This window comes from Lichenostomus cassidix, chromosome 12, assembly GCF_008360975.1.
Source record: "Lichenostomus cassidix isolate B80296 chromosome 12, HeHo_3.0, whole genome shotgun sequence".
NCBI classification, from domain to species: domain Eukaryota; kingdom Metazoa; phylum Chordata; class Aves; order Passeriformes; family Meliphagidae; genus Lichenostomus; species Lichenostomus cassidix.
The window spans coordinates 19378669-19404596 of NC_139493.1; the positions used below are offsets into that span (position 1 = coordinate 19378669).

Genomic DNA, 25928 nt, shown 5'->3' on the forward strand with positions numbered 1-25928 from the left:
CCCTTCCTGTGGCAGGGGGTGGAATGAGGTGATCTCTGAGGTCCCTTCCAACCCAAACCATTCCATGATGCTATGATTTCAAGGGTGGAAATGCAGCTGGATTATTGGAACACAGCTGTGGTGTTAACCACACACTTCAGGTCCAGTTTAGGCTGTGAAGCCACCTCTGGACTGAGTGCAGACTGTATGAAAGGATGCTTTTAATGACTTGTCAGGAGTTACCAGAATATTGCTTGTGTTTGTAGTTCTTCAGAATGCAAGCTTTTGTATGAAGTAGTTACCCAATACACAAAGATAAAATCTGTGTTTGTTGGCTGTGAACCTATTTTTCTGTTTCCCAGAAAAAAATGGGCAGTTCCCTTGTCAGTGAAGATGCAAGGATTGTCTTCATTTCCCCTGGAAAATTAACTGACAGCTCAGGAGGGGTGAAAGAAAAACTTAGTTTAAACATATGTGAACATTAAAAAGCTTGACTCTGCATCACCATTTTGTAGCCTGAGACTATGAACAAACACTGTGCCAGTTGAAGCTACTGACAAACTCAGCCAATGGAGCACAGTTGTTAAGCTGACAACTAAAATCCAGATAAAAGTGTGAAGTACTGTGGCCTTCCTAAGTGTTGTGCTTGTGTATGTGGGTCTGCACAACTGGGTGGTTCTCCAAAACCTCTCAGCCACCCAGAGCCCAGTGTTCCAACCACTTCTATCCCTTCTCCTGGCTGATGACTCAGCAAGTTACTGTCTTTTTCCAGCAATGTCCAGACTTGCAGACTTGTCTGCCTTTAAGTATCCAGACACTTTGTTCCTTTCATATTGCTGTATCATCACAAAGAGCCTCATATGGATCTTATTTTCAACAGCCTCTGCGCAGCACTAAGGCTTTACTCTCACTGTGAGCTGTAAGCACCATGAACTAGAAACCTGGATAAAAAATGTCAAAATTCAACCATGATATTTTGATCATTCAGTAATAACTTGCACAAGTGCTGTGTGGGAATGGACATTGCTTTCCTGGTGTGATGTTGAATATTAAAAAAGAAAGAAACTGAGAAGTGCAGTCTACTTATTTAGACACAATAATAAAGACTGGGTTTTTTTTGAAAAGTATTGATCATGTGGTAAGTGAAGTTCTGCCTCTTTTAATATTTTCCTTTACAGTGTTTTAGATGTCTCCTGCAGTAAGTAACTGTTATGAGTCTTTGTGGGAGAGATGAAGAGACTCCTCCACCCTTCATTAGAATTTGCTGCCTTATCCCAAATGCTCCAAAACACATTTAAATCACATAGTTGGAGCTTTTTGCAAGTCAGCCCCTTTTCTCTCTCTTCATCTCTGATTCCAAACTAAAATGTGATCGAGAATGTAAATTCCTTTAAAAGTGGCTGCAGTCTGTGTTTTCCAAGTAGGAAGTGTGAGCCAGAGTCCACTGCGGGAGATGGAATTCCAGCTGAGATTTAACTTGTGCCTGTTTCAGGTTCTGCATGTGGGGTGGTGGAACCTGCCTCAGCACACATGGTCTGCCTCTGGCTGCTCGGGATCCGCAGGAGGAATCTGTGTCTGTGTCACATCTTTCCAGCTGTGTTTTTGCTCATTGCAATGGTGTGTATGCTACAGAGGGAAAAGGATGGGGATTGTCTCTGCAGCTCCCAGAAAGCATGGAATGCTGAGGCTAAAGAAAGAATTTCTGTAGAGACAGATACAAGCTGAAATGCTGATCTATCCACAACATCCTTCTGATTGTTCCATTCTTTGTACATGCAGCTGTTGTTTGTTGGCTGTTCCCTGTAGGAAACACTGTCCTGCCCGTTCTTGCTGCTCCTCACACAGGACTGGAATCAGCAGTGGCCTTCAGCATGTCTGAGTTCCATCAGTGCTGCTGCCTAAATATTCATATGTTTATATTTATTCAATGTATAAACAACCCCAGGCTGAACTGGAGTTGCTCAGCCTGGAGAAAAGGAGGCTCAGGGGCGACTTTCCTGTTCTCTGAAACTCCCTGACGGGAGGAAGCACCCCGGGGTGGGGGTCAGGGTCTGCTCCCAGGGAACAAGGGACAGGACAAGGGGAAATGGCCTCAAGCTGTGGCAGGGAGGTTTAGATTGTATATTAGGGAAAAATTTCTTCATGGAAAACATGGACAAGCACTGGAAAAGGCTGCCCAGGGCAGTGGTGGAGTCACCATCCCTGAAAGTGTTCCAAAACAGGTGTGGATGCGGCACCTGGGGACATGGTTTAGTGGCAAACATGGTGGTGCTGGGTTGATGGTTGAACTTGATTTCAGAAGTCTTTTGCAACCTTAAGGATTCTGTGATTCTATATTCAAGGGCTTTGTGCTTTGATTTTTAGTAAAGGAGCAGGCAGGGCCCATAGGCTTCTGTGGGCAGGGGGTCAAACCCCAGCTTTAGGTGAAAACAGCCACTTCTGCCATATTTTACAGTAATTTTCAAATGTTGCCTTGTTTAAAGGTGACTTTAGTAACAGTGCTGGCAGGTATCACAGGAGTGTCATTTATCTTGATGAACACATATGTGAGTGACTTGCTACTTTTGATTAGGAACACAGAGTTGAAACGAAACATAGGAATTTTGTGTGTGATCTGAGTGGTGTAGATTTTTGACAGGGAGGACTTAGGGAATGAAACAGTTCATGTGATTGTATTTCTCTTGGTGTGTCTTGGGGTCACACTGAGCTGCCCCACAGCACAGTCTGAGCTGGAGGCAAAGTCTGAACTGGGAATGAGCAAAATCAGTCACCCAATATCTGCTGTGTGAAACTACAATAACAGCATCAAACAAGGTGCTTCATTTAGGAGTTGAAAACTTTATTTTCCTAATTTCTACCCCAAATCATTACTTCCTTCGAGAATTAAAAACCTTTGTTTCCAAACATCTGTGGTTCTGAGACTTACTGCATGGCAAAAGGAGAGATTTCCTGCTGTGCTTCCTGCTAGGGCTGTTAAATTCCCCTGGAACAATCTAAACATCATTATCAGCCCATTCAAATTAATATTTCCTCCTACTTTTGTGAGGGATAAAAGGAGGTTTGTTTCGTTGCTGTTAAGTGTCCCACTGAAATTCCTTCCCAATAGCTACTCTGGCACTGAGTGCATCCTGGAGAGTTTAAACCTCCTTGGGGTTACTGGATCAAGGCAGAACTGGGGGCCATCAGCTCTTCCATTCATTCCTGTTATTAATCCAGGAAATGCCCTGGGCTGCAATCAATACTGCTGAAATTCTTGCCCAAACCCTGATTGCAAAACTTCATAAAGAAAAGCCTGAGGAAATGAGAGATCTCTTCAGAACATCATCATAAAATAAAGGAACAATGTAATTTATGATTATAAACCTGACAAGGAATAGTGAGGAATCCTGGAGGGTTCCCAGATAAGGAGAAGGAACTCTACAACAACTTTTCTGTTCGGTGTAATCTTCCCTACTGGCTAATTAGAAACTCAGTGAAACTCAGAGGTTTCCTTCCTTTGGTATTCAGGATCTTTTTGTCAACAATCCTCAGCCCAAACAGAGCTGGAGGGCACATACTTGGTCAGGAGCATTCCTGGGACAGCTCAGGCTACTGACTGATGCTATCGTGTCATTTTCTCTCTATTGTTCCCTTTTCAAGGTATGCATGGCTCGCTGCTTTGCTGCTCCCCGTGGAGGTGGTTGAGAGCTGCCTTGAGCAATGTAGCGGAGAAAACAAGCTGACACCAGCAGCTGGGGATGAGTCAGGGGTAAATCTGCCCCGTGTGTTTCAGTGCTGTTCTGAATAGAGATGAGCACGCAGTTCACTCCTCAGATGAATTTTACAGTTTTTCTGCTTTGGATGAATTGGTCATGAAGATCTTGGCTTTTTTTTCCCCCACCGTATTGTTTCAAGACTTTTTCTGTGAACAATTCCTGTGTGGGTTCTCCCCACAGAAGGGTTTAGGGTGTGTATTTTTAGGCTGTGCTGCGTGTGTTGAACTCGTGGAAGCAGCCTGAGCACTGGGCAGGTGCTGGGGGTTTTGTTTTCCATTTCCAGAGTTAAAAAACTCAAAAAATGTAAAGGCTTACACCAGTAACCTGAAAGATATTTGAACTTTGGGGTCAGATTCATGTGAATATCCATAAGCAGTTCCCTATCCCATGTTAGCTCTGCCAGGTGAGCACAGTGCAATCTGTGCCCTAGCAAATCAGATACAGTTCAGATATAAATGTACAATCCTTCTTCAGGACTTCAAACAAAAATACAATTTCCATGTGATCGGCATGAGATCAAATTTTATATTTATATGGGTTGCATGATTAGAGTATGTGTAGTGTTTTTAAGCAATGGAACTCTAAAATGGCACAGTAGGTTGGCTTGTCCTTGATCAATGCTCCCAGTCCAAAAATAGAGCTTTTTCACCGCTACACTTTTAAAATTTAAAGCAACAACATGTGTTAATGGGTGGCTGTCCCTAACACTGCAGTGTTTGGGTTTGAAAGGACAATGGTGAAATTAATGCATTTTTTTTCTGTAGGTGAACACTCAGAAGGAAGGGGAGCATATAAGCTAAACGAAGGCCTTACACACATCTATTTCCTTCTTTATGTTTGTTTGCCTTTATATTTTTTAAGAAGGAATGTTGTTTTTGTAATTTAATTACCATTACAACCTCAGCTCAATTTGTGACTGGTTAAGAGCATACTGGAACTGCTTGGCTTAGTGTTTGAGTTGCAGCAGATTCAGTGGTCCTGCCTAATTTTCCCAAGTGCTCTGACAGGCAGTCCCTGACTACATTCCCTGATAAACACTATTCCTCTGAATTTTAACTTTAAAATTAAACAGGGCTGGTGGAAATGCTTTGAAGAAAGGCACTTACCTAGCCACAAAACAGAGCAGGCAACGAGTGTGCTCTCCCCCAAGATAAAATTCTTTAGACAGGAATTACGAGGATAATCGGAACCAGGCTTTCCAAAGCCTTAGCTCTTTTGAAAGTTAATAGCCAGCATAAATATACTCTGTGCAATATCTGGGGAAGGAAGGTTGAGGGGGAAAATACAGCCAAGACTATGCTGAAGGGCAAGAAACATTCTGCCTGTTCTGAGTTATTATTGTGACTAATAGAAGGATGGTTGTGTATGAACTGTTCCACTTCAAACTCAGCGACAGAAGGATGCAGCAAAATGAGACACATTTTGAAACTGCAGGAAGAGGAATTGCTTGGGTTTGTAGCTGATGAAAAAGGTTAAAGAATTTATTTAGTTTTTATCCCTTCCTCCTTTAAACCTGGACCTAATAAAGGATGCTGTCATGGAAACGTTAAAGACCAAACATCGTCTAAATTATCTGGCCTCTGCCACAGGTAACACAAGTTTTGACTTAGAAAGATTATCCAGAGCTAAAGCCAGAGGGAATATAAGGTTGCTATTCATTCACACTTTAAACAAAATCTGCCAAACAAGCCTGGCTGATGTTATGTTGATGTATGTCTCCGTTGTACAGCACACAGTAAAATGAACGTTCAGCTTGGGTTATCCAGTTTTTCATTGGGCCTTTGGGCAGACACAACTCTCTGTGTTTTGCCAAGCAAGCCAGCATAAGGAATTTATGAAAAAAGAATAGTGTAGGAAACTGAATGTTTTCAGGTTGAAATAGAAAGCAGATGCTTCCCAAGGAGTGAAGGCAATATAACAGGAACTTGTCCTGGATGAATGGTGGGATGGATTCCCAAAGAGATGCAGGCAACTTCAGAGGATGTAGGAGAGCACAGAAAATCACTTTGCTGCATGAGGTTTAAAATGAAGGCAGGTTGCTCAAAGTGTGATGGGACACCCTTACACTGCTGTGGTGGTGGCATGGCAGGCTGAGTCCCGTTGGAATTGAAGAGGATGCGAGAAAAGAAGGATGAGGCACTGGACTCAATCCATGAGATGTGTTTTGAATGCTCAGCTCAGCCTGTATTTCTCCTGCAATCTGCTTTTCCATTATTTCCAAGGAGAGAAGCCTCAAAGACTGAGGAGTGCACGTGGATTAAAGCCCCATCCCGAGCAGTGAGCTAACGGAGTTTGGTCATGGAAACACTCAAGCACTGCTCTCTAAATCTCTCTGATTTAGAGTCAGACTTGTCCTGAACACTGAGGCTCTTGAAGGAGCCTGCAGTAACCTGCACGGAGTAAACCCTCTGCTCATTTATCTGGGAACAGGTCCTGGGGAGAGCTTAACCAGCCCCAATGACGTAAGTGATAGCTCAGTTTGGAGTGAAAGCAGCTGGCTTTGGGGCTGTGCTCTCACTCTCCCCTCCCCTGGCTTTGCCAAGAGAAATGTTCTTCTCCTCTTTACCTTACTCATTAAAACGTCTTCCCAGCCATCCCAGATAAATCAAGTTGAGAACATGTTACAGTGCACACCTAAGTGGTGAAATTCTATGAGGGAATTTAATAAAGCCTCTCAGGCTGCTGATAAGATAGAAAATGACAACCTATTAAGGGGTAAAGCTACAGTACTTTGTTATTTATTTATTAGAGCTTTAAATGAAGAAGAGATTGGAGCAGAAAAAAGACCCACTGGAAGAAGTTATTTTTCAGTATTTGAAGAACTCCACCAAGTTGTTATTTGTCATTATTTTTGATAATATGTAGTTTTATGTTCTCAGGCAGGTATTTGATAAGGAAATACAAGTTATTTTTCTCCAGTGTGAGCAAACAATTCTTGTTAACTGTATGTGCTGGGTGCATTGCAGGTCTGGATACCCCTTCCTTTAAAAGGGAAGACAGACATATGTAAATCTATAAACAAGTTTTCAGGCTGCATTTGTTGTTAGTTTTTTTAAATAAGGGAATGAGAAAAGTCATGAGCAGTGACTGGACTCTACATTGGTCCCTTCCTTGATCGTGTGTGCTCATGGAAAGTGATGGAAACTGCTCCTCATCTGCTCCATTTCTGTTCTTTCTCCACCCATTCCTGGTGGGTGAGGACGGTTGCAGCAGGTAAAAGGAACCTATCCAACTGGACCAGCTTCTGTTCCACAGAAGAGCTTTCCTGCAAGCTGTGAGGAGGTACTGGTACAGCCCAGGAGTGGGGCCATATGCTTTGCTCCCTGCAAAGGCACAATTCCCCCAGGTGCTGCAGGGCAGAGGCATTACCTGTGCTCACAGCTGGTCCCTCACCTGGGATTATGGACCCTTCCCCAGTGATGCTGGGCTGTGAGGCTGCCCTGCCCAGCTCCCTGGGGTGGGTGATTCATGCCAGCTCAGGGCTTGGGCAGTTGCTGCAGTTTCCTTTGTCAAAATTATGTTTCAGCTCGAGAGTCATGGCTGTCAGCTTCCCGTGGGGATGAGCAATGAGATCCTCTAGAGGAAGATGTGTCCTGAAGGAGTGCCTCATTTCTGAGTTTCTACATCAAAATTAATCTTAGGGCACAAACTCATTTCCTTGTAAGATCCTGTGTTGTTGTAGTTGGTGTTTAATCCCTCTTCCCCCCTTCCCAAGTGTAAATACTGTAGTTTTGGAGAAGATAAACTATTTTTCTCTGGTGTAGGAACAGAATAGGATGCTCCATCAAAACAGCAAGAGCTCAGCTCAGTTCTGGGAGTATGACCTTTGCCTCTCTCACATGTGAGTGCTGATCCAGCAATTAACAGCTGAAATTAAAGCCAGCAGTGAAGAGGTGTAGGTGCCTGGGGCTGACATTGCCCTGCCCCTGACATGCTGATCCTCCTGGTAATTTATGCGGTGCTCTGGCTTTCCCTGTCTAACAGATAATCGTATTTGGGGTTAATACCAGTTTTGAACTTCATCTCTACCCAGGTCCCTGCACTATGTCTGCCTTACATGGGTCTCTCTGTAGTGAGTTACTGTCTGAGACTCCTTAACGTCATGGCTTCTGGAGTAATTTTAGTAGAAAGGAAAATAATTGTCCACTCGTGGATGGGAGGCTTGGATGGGTTGGTTGCTGTGATGGATTAGTCCTCACTGTTCCCATCATGTGAGGAATCACAGAATCATAGAGCTGTTTGTGTGGAAAGGGATTTAAAACTCATCCAGTCTCACCCCCTGCTGTGGGCAGGGACACCTTCCACTATCCCAGGTTGCTCCAAGCCCTGTCCAGCCCAGCCTTGGACACTGCCAGGGATCCAGGGGCAGCCACAGCTCCTCTGAGCACCCTGTGCCAGTGTTTTACCAGGTTCAGTGAGGAAGTGCTGATGTTTTAAGGTTTTGTCTGTCTGTGTTCTACTTAGACAAAAGAAGCAATTGGAACAGAATGATGGATAAAGCATGCTGACAGCTTCATCAGGAGTGTTGGCTCCAAGAATGGGTATTTGCATAATAGGAGTTATTCAATCGATGCAAATGCTCTGCAGAGCTGCAAGCCAGTAGTGAGAATGGGAGGAAGCAAGGAAATTGGAGGTGTTAAATGGTCTGAGTGGAAATTCAGGCGAAGCTGAAACCAGGGAAACTTCAGTGTCAAAAGGGGCTCTGGCAAGAAACTGAGATATTCTATCCCTTCTTGACCTTCTAGAGCTGGCTGATGATTTATCACTCTTGAAATATAATTTGTGAACACTGGGAGGGAAAAAGGGGAGGAAAGTGTGTGAAAATCTCCTTTGTCTCCTTTGCTGCTCTAACAAACTTATGGTTCACTGGGTCAGAGGGGGGCAATAATTAAGTTGTCTTGAACTGTGTTTTCCTCAGTTTGAGCTTCAGCTAAGCCTTTTAAAATACACACGCCCACCTATGGCAGATTTTTTTAGCTGAAAGCTGAAATTCTTAGCATGTAAAAGCTGCATGGATATCATGTGACTATGGAAAATCTGGATGAGTCCCCTGAGTCAGTTTGAGGCCATCCCACTGCTGCTCGGGGTTGGACCAGGCACTGAGATAACTTTAAAGCACAGGCAGGGAAGAGTTAAAATTCTCAGAGGGAAAAATGGTTTTCTAAATATTTGAATTAACTTCTAAATGTTTTTAAAAGACAATACATAAATTTTTGAGATCAGGCCAAAATGTTCATTGGTTCATATCTTCAGACTGATGCAGAGTGATAATTGCAGGAGGTGAGTTACTGAATTGCAAACAAGTGAGGAGACTGCTACTGTTTTATAGCACACCCTGACATAAATTATCTTTTTTTCCTTAGAGAAGAAATCTATAAATAGCAAATTATCTATTAGCAGGTGGGTTATGAAATGACTTTATGAAGTATCAAAGATTCACACAGTGTAAAAAAAAATCAGGATTACAGAGTTCTCAAACAAAATGACTTTGTTTTCCATGAGCAGATGCAAATCTGCTTCTAAATCTGCTAATATCCTGGAAGCCCCAAATAAACAAAGCTCTGTTTGAATGTTTTAGTGTTTCAAAGTCTGTTATACACAGAGCTGAAAATCTCTATCCAGCCTAGAAGCTCTGTGATCCTCAGTCCTGGGCATGTATCTAGCTGTACATATTTGTTCTTGCTAATGGAGAATTAAAATATCATAAATCCATGCTAATATCTGTGAGTCCTGTTATGAATTATTCTAGGGGTTTTTTTAAATTCCTGATGAAGATAAAATGCTGTAGTTTGTTTATTTTATGATAACTTCATTCTGGGTTTAATTATTCATAAGATGACAACAAAAGGCAATATATTTTGCAAATATGACTGTTTAATAGTATGGCACTTCAGTAGAGCAATCTGATATTGAATCTTTAGTGAGGAATGAGTAACTCATTTTAATTTGAATTATAAATCATGTAGATTACTGCAATATAGGTAGTTAAACTCTGCTCTATTCTCATGTTCCAGCAAGACCAACAAATGTATTTCAGCACTTGGTAAAATGAATGGAGTTTCCACCGAGAGCGTGAATTAAAAGTATGTTAAAATTTAACTGTTTTATAGCAATGTTTTGTAATTATCTGGTACTGGATGTATTTCCTGTGCAGTTTAACTGCATAGATCAACCCTCCAATGGCATAGAGCAACTCTTACACCTGACACAGCTTTCGGGACTCGAATATATTTTAAGCTTGTTAATGTGCTGTATAAAATGAAAGCATTGCATAGCCTGAGGGCCAGCTGCAGTTTATGGTGCCAGGTGCCCTCGTGTGTGAGCACAAACTGGGCAGTGTGGGGGACAAAAATGGCTTTGGACATTAATCCCCCCTGCCAGCTGCATGGGGTGAAGCACAGGGGCTTCAGGTCTAGTTGGGGTTGTTTCTCCCTGAAGGCTTGAAGAGAACAAAGTAAAATTCACAAAAGAAGTGTGAAGTGCACCCTCTTTCTTTCCCCTCTTGCTCCTGACTTTTTTCCATATGTGAGTAAGGACTTAGGCTAGAGGCAAAGCTCCCTGTGCCATGATCTCATCTGCACTCCTTGCACTGCTGGGGTTTTCCTGCAGCATTCCCTTGCTGCAATCACAGAATTTGCTGAGCTGGAAGGGAACCACAAGGATCACCCAGTCCACCCCCTGGCCCTGCACAGACACCCCAACCATCCCACTCTGTGCATCCCTGGCAACACTGTCCAAATGCTCCTGGAGCTCTGGCAGCCTCAGGCTGTGCCCATTCCCTGGGGAGCCTGGGCAGTGCCCAGCACCCTCTGAGGCAAAAGACTTTTCCTGATATCCAACCTAACCCTCCTCTGACACAATTTCAGGCCATCCCCTCAGGTTCTGTCACTTATCCCTCCAAGTTAGTGATGAGGAAGGCATTTTTCCACAGACTATTTTCTTTTTTTAGGGAAAAATATAATTCAAAAGGTGAACTTTTTTCACCAGAAGTTTGGTTTGAAAATGTTCAATGTTCCCATCTGCCCACGAGTGTGGGCTCTGTATAGGAAGCAGTGTTCCCATGGTACTGGGGCACAGCTGGGAGCAGAATGGGAGCACCCAGGGACACCTCTCCTCTGTAGGGGCTCAGGTGTGGCTCTGAGCTTGCCCAGGGAGGAGAGGGGCAGTCCTGCCTGGCCTTGTGGCCATGGCTCAGTCCTGCCACAGCACAACCCCACTGCTTTGCGTGGCCACTGGAGGGGTCAGCGCTGCTCAGCCAGCACAGACTCAGCTCTGTGAAGGCACTGCTGCAGGGGGTGTGGAATGAAGCCCATCGGAGATCAAAGAACACAGAAGGAAATGGGATTTGGTATTTTTTCCTCCTGAGATCTTGGTCAGTAATGGGACATTGATTATTTCTTTCTCTCCCCCTTCTTCCCTCCTATTGGATAGTTCCATGGAGTTATTTTTTCATAAGCAGGCACTTAGCAATCCACAAACATTGTGTTTTGTGTGACTTTCCTTTTTTTAGCTGCTTTTCTAAATATTTGAATTAACTTCTAAATGTTTTTAAAAGACAATACATAAATTTTTGAGATCAGGCCAAAATGTTCATTGGTTCATATCTTCAGACTGATGCAGAGTGATAATTGCAGGAGGTGAGTTACTGAAGCAAACCACACTGGTTAAAACTTTGCAGTTTCCAAAATCTAATACTATCTCCTAAATTAACTGTTGGAAGTATAAAGGAATCATCTTCTGCTGAGGGAGTTTGTATTATTTAGGCTGGATGGAGCTCGGAGCAACCTGGTCTAGTGGCAGGTGTCCCTGCCCATGGCAGAGGTGGAACGAGACGGGCTTTAAGGTCCCTAGCAATCCAAAACTTTATGTGATTCTCTTTGTATAAGTGCCAGTGTTTTTTAACACTGAAGATAGCACTTCATTTGTACAAAGGTGATTTTGCAGGGTTCCATGAAGTTTTTCCTTTGTTCCTCTGTTCTGTATGTTATTGGCTCTTCTTGAAATATGCATCCTGCCTTATCAGAAACTTCTTACCCTTGCAATCTAATACTTAGTTTTACAAGACCCTATAAAAAGTTCCCCTAGTGTTATTTGAAACACAGAGTAACTGTTCTAAGTACGTGACCAACTGTGGTCCCATTCCATGACTTGGGGACAGCAGAAATGTGCTAGGAACATCGCCTGTCTTGGTTTCTCGGTTTCTGAGTTGTGCAGCATGGAGACCAAGGTGGTTTGAGATGTAGCCATTTCTAAAAGAGTCTCACTTTTGCAGAGAAATATTACTTGACTTGGTACCATGTTTTAAATGCAGACAAAAGAAGTTCTGTGAACTTTTTCATCAAATCTGACCCATTGGAAGAGGCGCTGTCTAATGCTGCTGTTAATGCACAGGAGGAGAGTTCTGGGTTCACATGGGGTGACTGCAGAGTCCCTCCTGTCAGCCTGAATGCAGTTCCCTGCCAGACCAAAACTGTGCAAAGCCAGACCAGCTGGCCATTGGCTGCCCAATGTTTGGCTTTGTTGCCAAGTCTTGACAGGAGAGCGCTGTACCTTCAGCAGTGCTGTTCCGCAGCAATGGCATTCTTCCTAAAATCCTTTCAGAGAAAGAGGTTTCACCCTCCTGCAGTAGGCAGAAGTGACTCACAAGGGATTTATCTAAAAGCCGGCTGGGGGCTCTTGAAAATACATCTTTCTGCTGTGTAGGGTGCTGGGAGTTAGGCAAGGAGGGCTCAGATACGGGCCTACCCAAGGTCCATTGCACCCACACATCTGCCACTCCATTTTGTGGGGGTTTTGTTTTCTTCCATCTTAAAATAACATCAAACCATGCAAGAGATTGGCCTGGGAATATGAATAAAGTGCACAAAATGTTCCTTATATCAAGATAAATGGATTTAAGAGGAACTGGAGCACTTCTAATGAGCCAATGGACAAAGAAGGTGCTGTTCCAACTCATGAGCACCAGCCCATGGACTCTAGAGAGTGGTCTGATCTACCACCTTTATTGTGTGCATTGACTTGTGGATGGGAGTCACAGTCCCCACACACTTGTAATGCTTCTCATGTCTCTAAAAGGCATCTCTGAATCATTTTCTTTCCCGATATGTGTCCAGCTGTTCCCAAGGCATGAACAGGAGAGATTTTCCCAAGGGCCCAGCACGGTGCTCACCAGCTGATGCCACAGAGGGGATCCTGGCATGCCAGCATTACCTCACTTGGCTGTGTCAGTGCTTGGTGTGTGCAGCATGGCAAACATCCCACCATGAAGAAAACTTCTGTACACACTCCAAAAAATACTGTTTCAGCCCGGTGTGATGTGCCCTAGACCTGTACAGTTGGTATATAGGATACAGCAAAACCATATTTCACCGTAGCCTGCAAATTACACCTTCAGTGGAAATCCACAAAGAGAAATGTGGAAACTAGAGCAGCATTCTACATGTCCATCTCCTTTACTCTCTTAGTGGCAGTATTTGACATGACCTCATTAGTGAAGTCAGAGTTACAACTCTCAAACCCTTCTCACTGTGGTTTTAAGCCAGCGGAACCCTCAAAGCCTGGGGCACTCTGTGCTAACACTGCCTGTGTGGTGAGGGTGCTGTGACCGCAGCATAATTACTTAATAAAAAACTTGCATCCAGTGGCCAAGCATGCTTTTTCAGGGTTTCTTCGTTCAGGGTTGTCAAATACCGACTTTTTCTCAAACCAATTATGTAATTTATTGCATTTAAAACTCAAATTTCCTTCTGCTCTTCCCCCTGAAAGACATCATTAGGTGATAGATTATGTTAAGGTGTTTCAGTCATCTTCTTTTTTTTCATATAACCAAATCAATTATGGAAAGAAGGGGAGAAAAACCTACCCTGAACTATCATTACTTTAAAGATCTCACTGTATAAAATAATGAAAACCAATCCATTCCATACAAAAAAAATCTAAATAAATCTGTGTGTATGTTTTATACAGGTTCCACGAAAGAATTGATTGAGAGCTGCTGTGGAGCTGGACAGCAGTGGGCCATAGACAATGGAGAGTGCACAGAAATCCCTGTAAGTGGAACGGATGGTGATATTTGCAGGTACGTAAGGTAAAACTGAACATTTTTGGTTAACATAAAGAGTGGTCCTTGAGAAGAAATCAAATGTCCTTTGTGGGATGTCCAGGAGACTGGGAACTGTGTCATTCATTCTCTAAATTACTGGTAGACTGGCAATATGTTATGGCAAATTAGAAGGAAGGATTTCCCCCTCCATTTGTCCAAAATGTAATCCAAACAAAAGCTTTTTAGGGTTTCTTTTTTGTCTCTCACACGAGCGGAGCAGCATCTGCCCTGAGAGGGTGCCAGGTTCCCTCTGCACAGCAGGAGAACAAGGGTGGCTGCAGGGTGACATGGACCCAGTACTCCATGAGCTGCAGTTCATCCCTGTCCCTCCCCACTTGTCTGGGGCAGGCCTTAAGGAGGGATGAAGACAAACTTGCTCCAGACTCACATTCTTGAAGAGAGATCCTGTCATTTGGAGTATTAAAATAGTTTGGCATAATCAGTCCTATCAAATCCAGTATCATTGCACCTTTCTGAAGTTAGTGAGAGATTAAAATCCTCCCCACTGGGATCTGGCATGACATAACTGACACATACCAACCGTCTGTGAAGTAAAGGCAGATTAAAAAATTCCAGCCTTGGCCTAAGTAGGTGCAAATCCACGACATTAATGAGTTGCACCTGCACATCTGAGACTGGTTTTAGATGAAAAAGCCAGATCCTAAAATGTTTCAGTCCCTGTGAACCTACTGAGATTTAAAGGAATAAGAGATCAGGGGTTCAATTGTCTTATTTCTAAAATTTCAGTTGTGTGTCCCTGTTTCAAAGATTTAAGCCCACCTATAAATATTATGTCTAAAGAAAACATTTAATGTATAAAAATATTCAAATATGTGGCCTCAGAGACTGGAAAGCAAGGACAAAAACTTGGTGCTGCCACTGGGAGATGTGCCAGCGAGCAGGGCTGGTGACCCTGCACCTCTCCAGCCCCAGTGCTGGAACATGCAAGTCCTGCAGGTCCCAAGAGTCTGCACCACCTCAACTCACTGTCTGAAGACTGTAAGAAGTAGAAACAAAATCCCAGAATGGTTTGCGTTGGAAAGATCTTAAAGCTCATCCTGTCCCATCGCTGCCATGGACCACTGTCCAGGGTGCTCCAAGCCGTGTCCAGCCTGGCCTTGGACACTTCCTGGGATGGGAGTAGATAGAAAGTAGATACTAATCTCAAAAATTAGTTCCTGTTCTGCCAGGATAGTTCTCTGTACATGTTTGGGTTTTACAAGTGGCCATCACTGTGATGAAGGATTCATTTCTCAGTTCATGCAAATGAACGAAGCCTCCCCTGTTCTGCTTTCCGTGGTTTATTTGGAGGTTGCAGACTCAGGTGTCTGTTGTTTCCAAATGCCATTTTGGGTTGTTCAGGTGGTAAAAACTTTAATATTAAAGCTACTTCTTGATGTATCTTGATGTCTCTGGGCATTCAAGGACCAACCTGGCCTGTCTCTGTGTGGTGACCAACCACACTGCAGGATGGACACTGGGGCTACAAGAGATTAGGTGCAATAACTTGATGACTGAGCTTAGAGCAAGTTACAGGAAATGTTTAGATAATCAATGGATAATCTGATGTAAAAATACTTCCAGAGCTTGTACCACTGGCTGCATCAGAAATAGGATGTTAGGCTAGATGAAATCTTATCTGACTCAGTACAGTAGTTTTTATCTTATAATTGATGTGTTTTATCATAACAGAACAGTGTTTATCTGGGTGGCATTTGCATGAGCTGTCCCAGCATGGGTCCTGCTCTTTGCTGACACCGTGTCCCAGTTCGAGACTCACATCAGTTTAATGCATTGAGTCATCTCACTGATCTTGACTCATTAACTCCTTCCCTGAAGCAGAAATGTTCTGAATCTTCTTCAAACCAGCAACTCATTTATCTGGTCTGCAAAGAGTAGGTTTGTGAAACAGAAAAAAACAAGAGAATGTGATTGACACTGTTGGTTCCCAATTCATTTCTGGTGATAGAAGAGCTTAACTGAGCTGTGCTGATAAGTGAAAAATGCATGAATATAAAAATACTTAAATACTAAAAAATACTATTTAAAATGCTAAAAATACTGTTTTAAATACTAAAAAATACTTAAAATAAAATAAATAACGGCCAATGATACCCCAGTGCTCCAGGAATTTCCCCTGGCTAAACGTCCCATTTCAGAAGAACATGGGTCTATATAGATTTCAGTGTTGAAATACAGAAAACACTTTGCACATACGAAAATGCATCTAATTTTTTTTTTTTTCATTTCTACAAACAATAATAACTTTCAGTTGTTTGGGTTTGGTTTTTTTTTTAATTTTTGTGGAAAATTTGGATGTCTTATGTAAGCAATAATAGTTACACTACCGGTGCTTGAATAGATTTACATGCATTATTTTAAAAATTTGTTTTTCTCCAGCTGGCAATTAATACTGGATTAGAAAACTAACTTTCTTGAAAACAAAGCACATGGAGGTGGTAATCCACTTCCTGTGATCGAACTTAATCCCCTGTTTCCCGGTTGCACTTCTATCCAGCATAAAAGTATCAGTATAAAGGTGACACTTGACCATCGGTATTGCAAAAGCAGCCAAGTGTCTGTCAATGCATAGTTTCTACTAGGATAAGAGACATCCCTTTCCTTTTTTTTCTGAATTGCCCAATGTACTGGTCCCCCCTGAGCCTCCTTTTCTCCAGGCTGAGCCACCCCAGTTCCCTCAGCTGCTCCTGGTGCTCCAGACCCTTCCCCAGCTCTGTTTCCTTCCCTGGACACACTCCAGCCCCTCAAGGTCTTTCTTGTCCTGAGGGGCCCAAAACTGACCCCAAGTTCAAGGTACCTCAGCAGTGCCAGCACAGGGAGCACGCACTGCCCTGGTGCTGGTGCCACCCCAGTGCTGGGACAGGCCAGGTGCCTCTGGGACATTTGCACATGTCAGGGGGATAAATGCGTGCAGTGTGTTGTGAACGTGCCGTTGGCCCTTGCAGGATCGCGCAGAAGCAGTGCTGTGTCTCCACGGTGAGGGAGAACAGCTGCCTGGCCGGGATGATCGCTGCCAAGGAGGGAGATGCGTGTGGCCCTGAGGAGAGCGATCCCTGCGCGGGCTCCTCCTATAAGGTGAGCTGCTCTGGTGCTTCCTCGAGTGGATTAGGTGCCCTCATTTCCTGCAGTTAGCAGGAATTTGTTCATCCATTGCTATGGAGAACGGGAAAGATGAAGTTGCAGGAATGTGGCGGTGAAGTGGTGCTGTTTACATTCAAGTTTGCAGCCCCTTCTAAACTTCACAGCAATGTGGTTTTGAATTATTTCCATCTCCATTTTTTAGACTTAACTGGCTGTATTGCTTTTGCTTCCTCACTTTGTAAGTAGCTGAAAAGTCCATTTCAGTTTTTATATCTATAGTGTAGAAGAATTTAGAAAATGGTGGGGCAAAACTTAATTGAAGATATAATGTGAAACCTATTACTGGACAGTTTGCCTGGCTCCAGTGTTGAATTGTGGCCCCCTTTCCCAGTTATACACAATGCTGAACTAGAGGAACAAGCATTTAGATGATGATGGAAGCTTTTGTTCATAAATAAAGGCAAACCATTAACGGACAGTACAAATCACAAATCCTGAGCCATAGCCTCTGCTTAGATAAATGAGATTTGCTTTATGAGAATCAGTGGAGCCAAACCAATTTAAACCAGTTTGAAGATTCAGCAGCTCGCTTGTCTTGTTTTCACCAGAACATTGCATTTCAGAATTCATTTCCCTCTGATCATAATTTACACAGCTATAGCTCAGCTTAAGTGCAGCTTCCGTCGGCTCAGCAGGAACCTGATTAGTTCTATCTGTTCTTGTACATCACAGATCCTCACAGATAATTGTTCACTGGGAAAAGCAGAGAACGTGGACATCCACTGCAGAGTTTAAGGTTTAATTAGCTATGCTGATTTGTCATCTTCAGAACTATTATTAATTTGGGTCTGAAGTCTATCATTAGAGTGAAAAGAAAATTTGTGCATTGAGGAGAAGACATTAATATGTCTGAAATGTGACAGAATTGTTATTCTTAGATTTTCACCAGGGGTCATTTGCATGCCAGGCAGGGCCAGGCCGTAGAGTCAGTCTGATTACACATGCTATTCCTCAGGAAGAGGTGGGGAGGGATAACTCCATCATTCCTGCCTAAGCTGAAACCAGTGACAAAACACTTTCGTGGAATGGTTCCTCATGCCAGTTCCAATGGGATTTTTCCTTTAAGAGAAACTGTCTGAAACAGTACAGTTACTGAACAGCTTTGCTCACCTATTTAGCTCATTTACCTCTTGAGTCATTGCAGCTACTGCTAGAAAAAAATTACGAAATATTGAGACTGTCAAGACTTCGTGTTACTTTAGAATTACAGTATGTACTGTTGTACTACAGAGTAATCCAACTTTGTATTGCTTTTTAATGCTTTGTATTACAAGAAAGGTTTTCTAATTTTATTGTGGTTAAACATTGTTTCAAAGGTGATCTGGCAGAAGGTGCTGACAGTCTATAGTGGTGTTTCCCCTGATCTGTCTGCTCTTAGTAATTGCTGTGGCATAAATCAAAAAAGTTTGTCTGGAATGTGGAAAGTTTCACTGATTGCCCCCCAAACCAGCAAGTTATTTACACTGTCCTGCCAAAAGCCAGGGTTTTACCTCCAGGTTACTAACATTTGTAGGTCTTCAGGCATTTGGATGTGGGGTCCTTCCTTTTGCTTCAAGGTGAATGTGTCAGTGCTGATTTTTCAGATCCAGGAATGGAACCTAATCTTAAGGTGCTTTAATTGTTATTTACTCTAATACAAGAAGCACAATTAGGGATTTTTCCTAGTGGATTGAGACACCACCATGGTAAATTCAATTATACTGGATTCCAGAAGAGACAGTTTTGAGGGGAATACAGAAAGCTGTGAACAAAAGAATGGTTCTCATGATATGTTTCTCAATTGCAAGGTAAAAGTAGTCATATTTGCTATTGAATCAGTTGTAGAATTCCTGTGAAGTTCAGAAAGTAGCTAATAGAAGGTTGAGGCATTCCAAATTTTTGCATTTGAGAAGGAACTTTTCAATGAACAAGTTTTTCCACTGGAAAATGAGACAATTTTCTTCACCTGGAAAATATGTGAACCGAAAGATGTATGAGTGATTTAATACTCTCTGTCATGCCTGCACATGGGATAAATTGAGAATCAAACTATGACTGAAAGAAGCCAGGGTCTTCAAGGCAAATATTGCATATTTTACAGTACTTCAGTAATGTGTCATCTTGAATTTCTTCTATTTTCCATATTGAAGGTGAAAAAATTGAGCTAAACAAAAAAAAACAAACAAACAAACAAAAAAAAAAAACGGAAAACAATTTTTTTAAAATAAAATTTTGAATTTAAGGGTTCTGGATTTGGGGAGGATGGAAAGAGGAATTTTCCCTTTTCTAGCATGACCACAATTCATTATTACTAGATTTATTTTTTTTAATACTTTTTTTGAAAAGATGATTTAGACTATCTAGTGTGCAAAATAATTCATCCACTTCAAGACCCATACTGTAAATTTTTCACAAACGTATTTGGGCACATAAGGGCAGCTCCATATGGCTGTGCATATTTGCAAATGTGAGTAACGTCTGCTGTTTATGATGTTTGGGGATTTTTCAGATTGGGAAGCAGGGCCATAAAACATGAGCTGCAGCCATGAGTGCTGGCTGAACATGCAGGGCTGTGCATGGAGTGTGAAATGCTCACAGAACCACTGCCGGCTCTGAGTCCTGAAAAAGGGGACTTGGCAGAAGAGTTTCTGAGCATTGAGCTGGCAGTGGATGCATTTCCCTGCTGGAGACAGGCTCTTGGTCAATGGGAATGCCCACCTCGGGTTTCTCATCGTGAAAAGTGATCCCTTCCATATTTCCATACTTCTCCAGCCCTTACAACCCTCTTATTTGCCCTGCCAAGGTCAGGGATCTCCCTCCTGGCAACTGGGAACCCAGTGGGGTTTGCTGCTGCTCTGGCCTTGGGCTTTCTGGTGACACAGCTCCTGCTGCCAGCTTGAATCCTGCCCTTCGTTTGCTTAGTCTTGACACCTTTTCACAGGCTCAATACTTGAACAGGCTCAATACTTGAACAGACTGAAGTCACTTCTCTGGGTTCAGAGAGAGTTTCAGTGTAACTGCAGACTGTGAGTGCTACGGGGGTGGATGGCTATCAAAGGAGTGGCAGAGGGAAAGAGACTGTGTTTTTCCATCAGTGAAACAGCCATTATTTATAGCTAAAATAAATAAATAAATTAGGGGTGAGAAGACACTTAAATTCAAATCCACAAAGGCATCTCCAATTCAGGTATGACCCCTGTTTGTCTCTGCAGCAGCGACTCACAGTTCCTCAGCTTCTCTGCTTGGTTAGGTATCCACTGTGCATCCACAATATGAGTTTTTGAATTTGTTGTCATTTATCTGATACACTTTTGTGGCCTGAGCAGTAGATTTGTCTGTGACTGCGTAAAGCACCACATGGTTTTTGTCTGCCACCTGCAGCAGAGCAAACTGCGAGAGGTGGGAGATCAATGTGTCAGTGAGGCTGCTGTTTAGATGTTCTCTGGAAGGAAAAGGAAGGCAAACAACTCATAAAATACACCCTGGCCTCCCTCCAGCCACTGTCTCAGTGGGATGCTGTCCAGCACAGTCAGGTAATTAAAGGTCATAGCAGGCTTGCAGGGCAGTAGTGCAGAGAGGAGAGCCTTTACTGACACCTGGCAGGGCTCAGGTGCTGCTGGTCCTCATATCCATGGAAGATGTTCCCAATTCCTGTCACATTGCTTCAAACTGACCTTTTTTGAGCTCTTATGCAAAGAGTTACAGATCTGTAGTATTTTGTGTATAGTTTTTGTTCATACCACGCACAAGCAAGGCCTGTGTGCAAGAGCTGGGAGGAGCTGATCTGCAGGACTCCTCCTTCCTGACGTGTGGAGTTGCCGAAATCATCAGCACAGCCAGACTTTGTGTTTGTTGTGGCTGCAGTTGGCCTGTTTATGCACAATGGCAAAAACAAGTACAAGTAAAGCTTTGATATTTGCAACTGTCTGAAGTCCAAATGCTTTTCCAGATACTGCACGGCTTAGGAAAGTGCAGATCAGTTCCAGGTGTGTGTGGGCTCATCCCTGAAGCTGTGTTAAATCACAGAATAGAATTGTTAAGGTGGAAAAAGACCCTAAGATCATCAAGTGCAACTGTAAACACAGCACCACTACCCTGTTCACTGCTAAACCATGTCCTCAAGTGTCACATTCATACATTATTTTTTGAACACTTCCAAGGATGGTGACTCCACCACTGTCCTGGCAGCTTGTTCAGTGCTTTCAAATGCTCATTACTGACAGTGCCCTGGTTTTGCAGCAATGCTGTGATTGCTGTAGCCTGGGCCTGAGGCTGAGGAGTGAGGGGAAAACCTGCGAGTCCAACATCAACCTGGGCTACCCCTGCAGCCACGTGATGCTGTCCTGCTGTGAAGGGGGAGATCACTTCATCCATCCAGAGATAAAACGGCATCCTGAGCCTTTGCCAACAGTGACGCCTGAGAAGGGTAAGTGTCCATTTGGACGTGGGAGATGTTGCAGACAAGGGCTCTGTCTCACACGGACATTCAGGGAGGTGCTGGAAGGAGCAGTGCATTGGGAGGACTCTTGCTTTCCTCTCAGATCAAGTATAGATTTCCTTATTCCTAAAGCAGTTTGGAAAAAGCAAAGAATGTGTGGATGTTTCTGATCCTTAAATAGACCTTCTTCAGCAGTTTGGTTTCTTTTGTGTTTTCCTTCCCAAGTCACATAGTCCAGAGCCCTCAGTAAGAAGCAAACTGAAGTTGCATTTGGGCAGGAGCAATCGTGAAAGGTTCTGCATAAAGCAAAGGATAGTTTTGTCCAGGCAAAGTAATCCCATGGATTATGATATCAGTGAAACATCCTGGGAGTAGATTTCATAGCTGTACTGCAGAACATCATGGCAGCTTCCTCACAGCACTGGAGGAAGCTGTGAGCTCACAGCACTGGAGCACTTCCTCACACACTCTGGAGAAGCCCCAGAGCACTGAGAGTTTGTTTTTACTCTTTAAAGGTACAAACATAGTGATGCTGAAGAGCTCAGCCAAAGCCTGCAGCCAAAGAAGCCTGACACAAAGGGAATGTGGCAAATCTGGAGCTTGGACAGCCATGTTCCTCTCTCAGCCTAAGATCCCGTTCCCTCCAGCATCACTCTCTACCCCCCTGTCTTCCATGAGTTCTGTGGTGACTTCCTGTATATGCTGGGATGCAGCTCTCTTCTCATGAGCTAATTGTGGTCCATTCTCTTCTCATGAGCTAATTGTGTTTATTCTCTCACCAGCAAGTGAAAGGGTTTATTTCTATCCAACTGAGACCTCACTGAGCAAGGAACTTTCCCTGTGTGTGTTAAAGAAAAGCTGAATGAGAAACTCGCTTAAGGATTACTTTTAATATCACAGAAAGTCTTGTCAGCGTTGGTCAGGAATGGGAGAAGGTGGTGCTTTGGCTGCTGTGTAAAAGCAGTAAGGAAGGACAGCCATGTCACTGCTCAGTGACTCCCCAGCTGTTGGTAATGCTAATATAGGAGCCAACAAATTGTGGTGTTGGAAAAAACTTCCAAACCAACTGGTTAACTTCTTCTCCTGAAATTTGAAATTCATTGTGGAGTCAGTTTCAGATGCACCTTAGTTCAAAGGTCAATAGGAATGGGGTTGGCAGTTGTGTGAAAGGTGAGCTTGTGACCTCCCAGGGTCTCATGGTTCCTCAGTGGCTCTGTGAAATGTGTCCCTCCAGCCTTACGGAAGGAGGAGGTGAACTTCAGCACAAGGGTGTTATCTCCAGGATGGGTTCCTTTGTTCCTATCCTTGGAGTAACTGTTTTGGGTAGCTCTGACTTTCTCCGGCCTTTGTGTGACCAAACATCCCGTTCTGCCCAGTCCAAAAGCCAAAACACCTGTCAGAGATGTCGTGTTGTAGTTTCAGAGAGGGAAGATCACAACGAAGCTTTGTCCATCAGCAATGAAGCGGAGCTGTCGAATAACCTGCCTGGAGATGACCTGGATGAATGTCTCCTCTACGGGGGAGAGCTCTGCCAGCACCTCTGCATCAACACCGTGGGCTCCTACAAGTGCTCATGTTTCCCAGAATTCACACTGCAGGAGGATGGCACCAGCTGCTCTCCAGGTGACAAAAGGGACACGAAGGGCAGTACCTTTGTGCCACCTGCACTCATCCACCAAGCTTTCCTTTGGTGTCTCTGCAGTTTCTCTGAGGTTTTTTATGGGTGTTGATGCATGGACATGTTCTGTAGAAATTTTAAAATGTAAAGGAAAATAGTTTTTTAGGAAACTTAATTATGCCTTATTTTTGTGTTTCGGTGGCATGAGACAAGAGTGATGTTTCATATGGTCAAATCAAGAGTGTTTGCACTTTTCAGAAGAGGATTTGTAAAGATTTTTCAAAAAATACCTGTTCTTCTCAGAGTAATTTTGCATTTCACAGTTAATTTTTCTTTTGATAAACTTAGTTCAGACAGACAGCATTGCTTCCTCAGCTTTGATTTTTATCTAAAATCATTAACATCCTTCAGTGATAACAAACTCTAAATTTATCTAGTGTGGTGGAAGTCTGAAAAAGAAAGTCTATTGTGTTGTAATTGTTTTGATGTGTGGAGTTCTCCAATGGCAAGATTTCAAATCAGATAACCCAGAAAGTTGAAACCTTATATTAGTTACAAGTGCTTTCTGTTATTTAACAGAGCAAAATCAGCGTTTCCATCCAATGACAGAATTCCTTAGGCTTCTAATACTCTGCCCAAGCCAAACAATGAGCATGCTGTATGGCATCCTTCTCAACCTGGTGTTACAGCACTTACCTCAATAATGCATTTGACTGTTCCTGTGGCAGCAGTCTGATCTGTTTATACTAAAATTCTGGAAAAGGAGCCTTATCCAAAAGAGGCAAAGAAAAGTTCTTATTTTAGCACTGCAAAATTTGGCTTGATCACTCACCTGGAGCATGTTCGTGGTTTTGTTTTGCTTTGCTTTGTTGTCTTGGTAGTCTTGTTCTTGTAGATCTGCAGGACTGTGGTGCTCATGGTTGTGCCCAGAGGTGCAGAGGGGTTTGCAGAGCTCAGCTGGGGCATGGGCTTGTGAGGGGGGCAGGGGACACATGTGGGACCTCAGAGATGCACGGGAAGAGCAAGGGCAGGGAGGGTTGGTGATGTCAATCCTGTGCCAGGCTGAGGGCTGGCTCAGGGAGGTGCTTGGGAAGCTCAGTGGCTTTGCTTGGCTGAACCATTTGTGCTGTGCCTGGCAGTGGGGCTCAGTGGCCTTTCAGTTCTCCTTTTTCCTCTCTGTGCACATCTCAGGCATTCCTGGGGAAATCATTCAGGCTGTGCCATGACCAGATGACTTTTGTTTCTCTGTGCCATAGCCCATTGTGTGTCTGTGCTGACTTCATTTGTTCAAGGAAATCACTCTTCCCATACCCTAAACCTGCATTGCAATCACCCTTAGTCATTTAAGGTTGTCACTGTTTGGGGACTTACACTTTGCTCCAGGTGACACTTGAACTCAACGGGAACAGAACACATCCCTTTTAAGGAAGAATTCAGCCTTAGGGATTGAGGCTTCTGTTTTGGTGATACTGATAAACTGGGTTACTGTTATTGATGTAACAGAGCTCTTTTTCTTCTGATACCTTTAACATTACTGGCTGTTGAAAAGATTAGTGGCAGACAGCAGCTGTCATGTTTTCCACTTGGCTGTACAAAAGTAATTCCAAAGTATCCTGTGTTTGTAAAGGTGTTGTTTGTCTGTATTGAAATTGGATGGACAGAATGAGGTCAAAGGCTTGTTTTGGGTCTGGATTTTCTTTTTCCATCAAATACCAAATGAAAGACAGCAACTGTATTTAAAATATTGCAAGTGTTTTAAAAATAAAATTAGCACTTTCTGGTTTATTCAGATACTGCTATACTTCACAGAAGTTATTGCCAGCCAGGCTCCTTGATCTGTATCCATGATGTTTGTTTCCTCTTCCAAACCATGATGGGATGGGGTGGATGGGACCACCCCTTGCTGAGGGGCGTCTGGTGGGGATGGTGCTGTGCCTGATGCTCTCTGCCTCCCTTGCCTTACAGATCCTGACAGGGAACAGGTGACCAGGCTGGAAGCTGAAGCCACCATCCCTCCAGTAGCTTCTCCCTCCCAGCCCATCCTCGTGGTGTCCTTGCAGGAAGAGCAGGACAAGTGCAAAGGTATGTTGGAGGTGTGAGCTGCAGATGCAGGTGAGTGAGGAATGTTTAGAGACAGAATGAAACTCCACTCACCCCTTCACCAGTCTGATTTCAGTGCATAGCCTAATTTGTTACCACTGGCACAAGGCTGAGGAATTGTCAGGGGGAAGCTGAGGGAGTAATTTGAGGCTGCTTTCTGCTTTCAGGGTTATTCCTCAGCTGCTCCTCAGTGTGGGGAGGGCAGTGCAGCTGTGCAGGGTAGTGAGAGCAGTGCAGGTAGAGGTGCCCTGTATGTGTTTGTGTGCAGCAGGAGGGTTGTAAGCAGAGCTTAGGGCTGCTTGGACAGGGTGGTTACAGACTGATTCCCCATGGCTAAACTGGCATTGTGCCTGGCTGCCCTGATCTGTGTGACTGCAGCTGGCCCCTGCTGGGGGGTCCTGATGTATTTTGCAATTTTGTGTTGTGCAGATAACGGTCCCTGCAAGCACCTCTGCAACATCGTGGAAGGAAATGCTGTGTGCTCCTGCATGGCTGGGTACACACTCATGGCTGATGGGGTTTCCTGTGAAGGTGAGTGGTTTGGGCTCCCCACAGAGACATGGTTAAATGTTTGTATACCTCACACCCCTAGGTGTTTCCTCATTTTCAGAATTTTGAATTGCAGTGTCAGCAGAGACCATTTGGCGCAAGAGATCCCAGTTCTGTCTCACAGATACCTCCTGAAGCACAGCGTGGCTGTTACCTGGCGACTTCAGGTGGAGGCCAGCCTGCATTGGTGCTCTTTTCCAGGCTTTTTTTTTAGCCCTTTTGGTTTCTCTTCCCACTCAGGTTCCT

General features: G+C 43.6%; 1 protein-coding gene across 5 annotated transcripts in view; it reads left to right on the plus strand.

Moving 5' to 3' along the window:
- Positions 1 to 25928, plus strand: part of FBLN2 (fibulin 2) — a 100992-nt gene that overhangs the window by 54161 nt on the left and 20903 nt on the right. For all 5 annotated transcript variants that reach the window (XM_085073130.1, XM_085073131.1, XM_085073135.1 and 2 more), the window contains 6 exons: positions 13701 to 13812; positions 16803 to 16932; positions 21217 to 21403; positions 22832 to 23038; positions 24999 to 25115; positions 25563 to 25664. In XM_085073130.1, coding sequence (XP_084929256.1) covers positions 13701 to 13812; positions 16803 to 16932; positions 21217 to 21403; positions 22832 to 23038; positions 24999 to 25115; positions 25563 to 25664 — 855 coding nt within the window. The remainder of the gene's footprint in view (positions 1 to 13700; positions 13813 to 16802; positions 16933 to 21216; positions 21404 to 22831; positions 23039 to 24998; positions 25116 to 25562; positions 25665 to 25928) is intronic.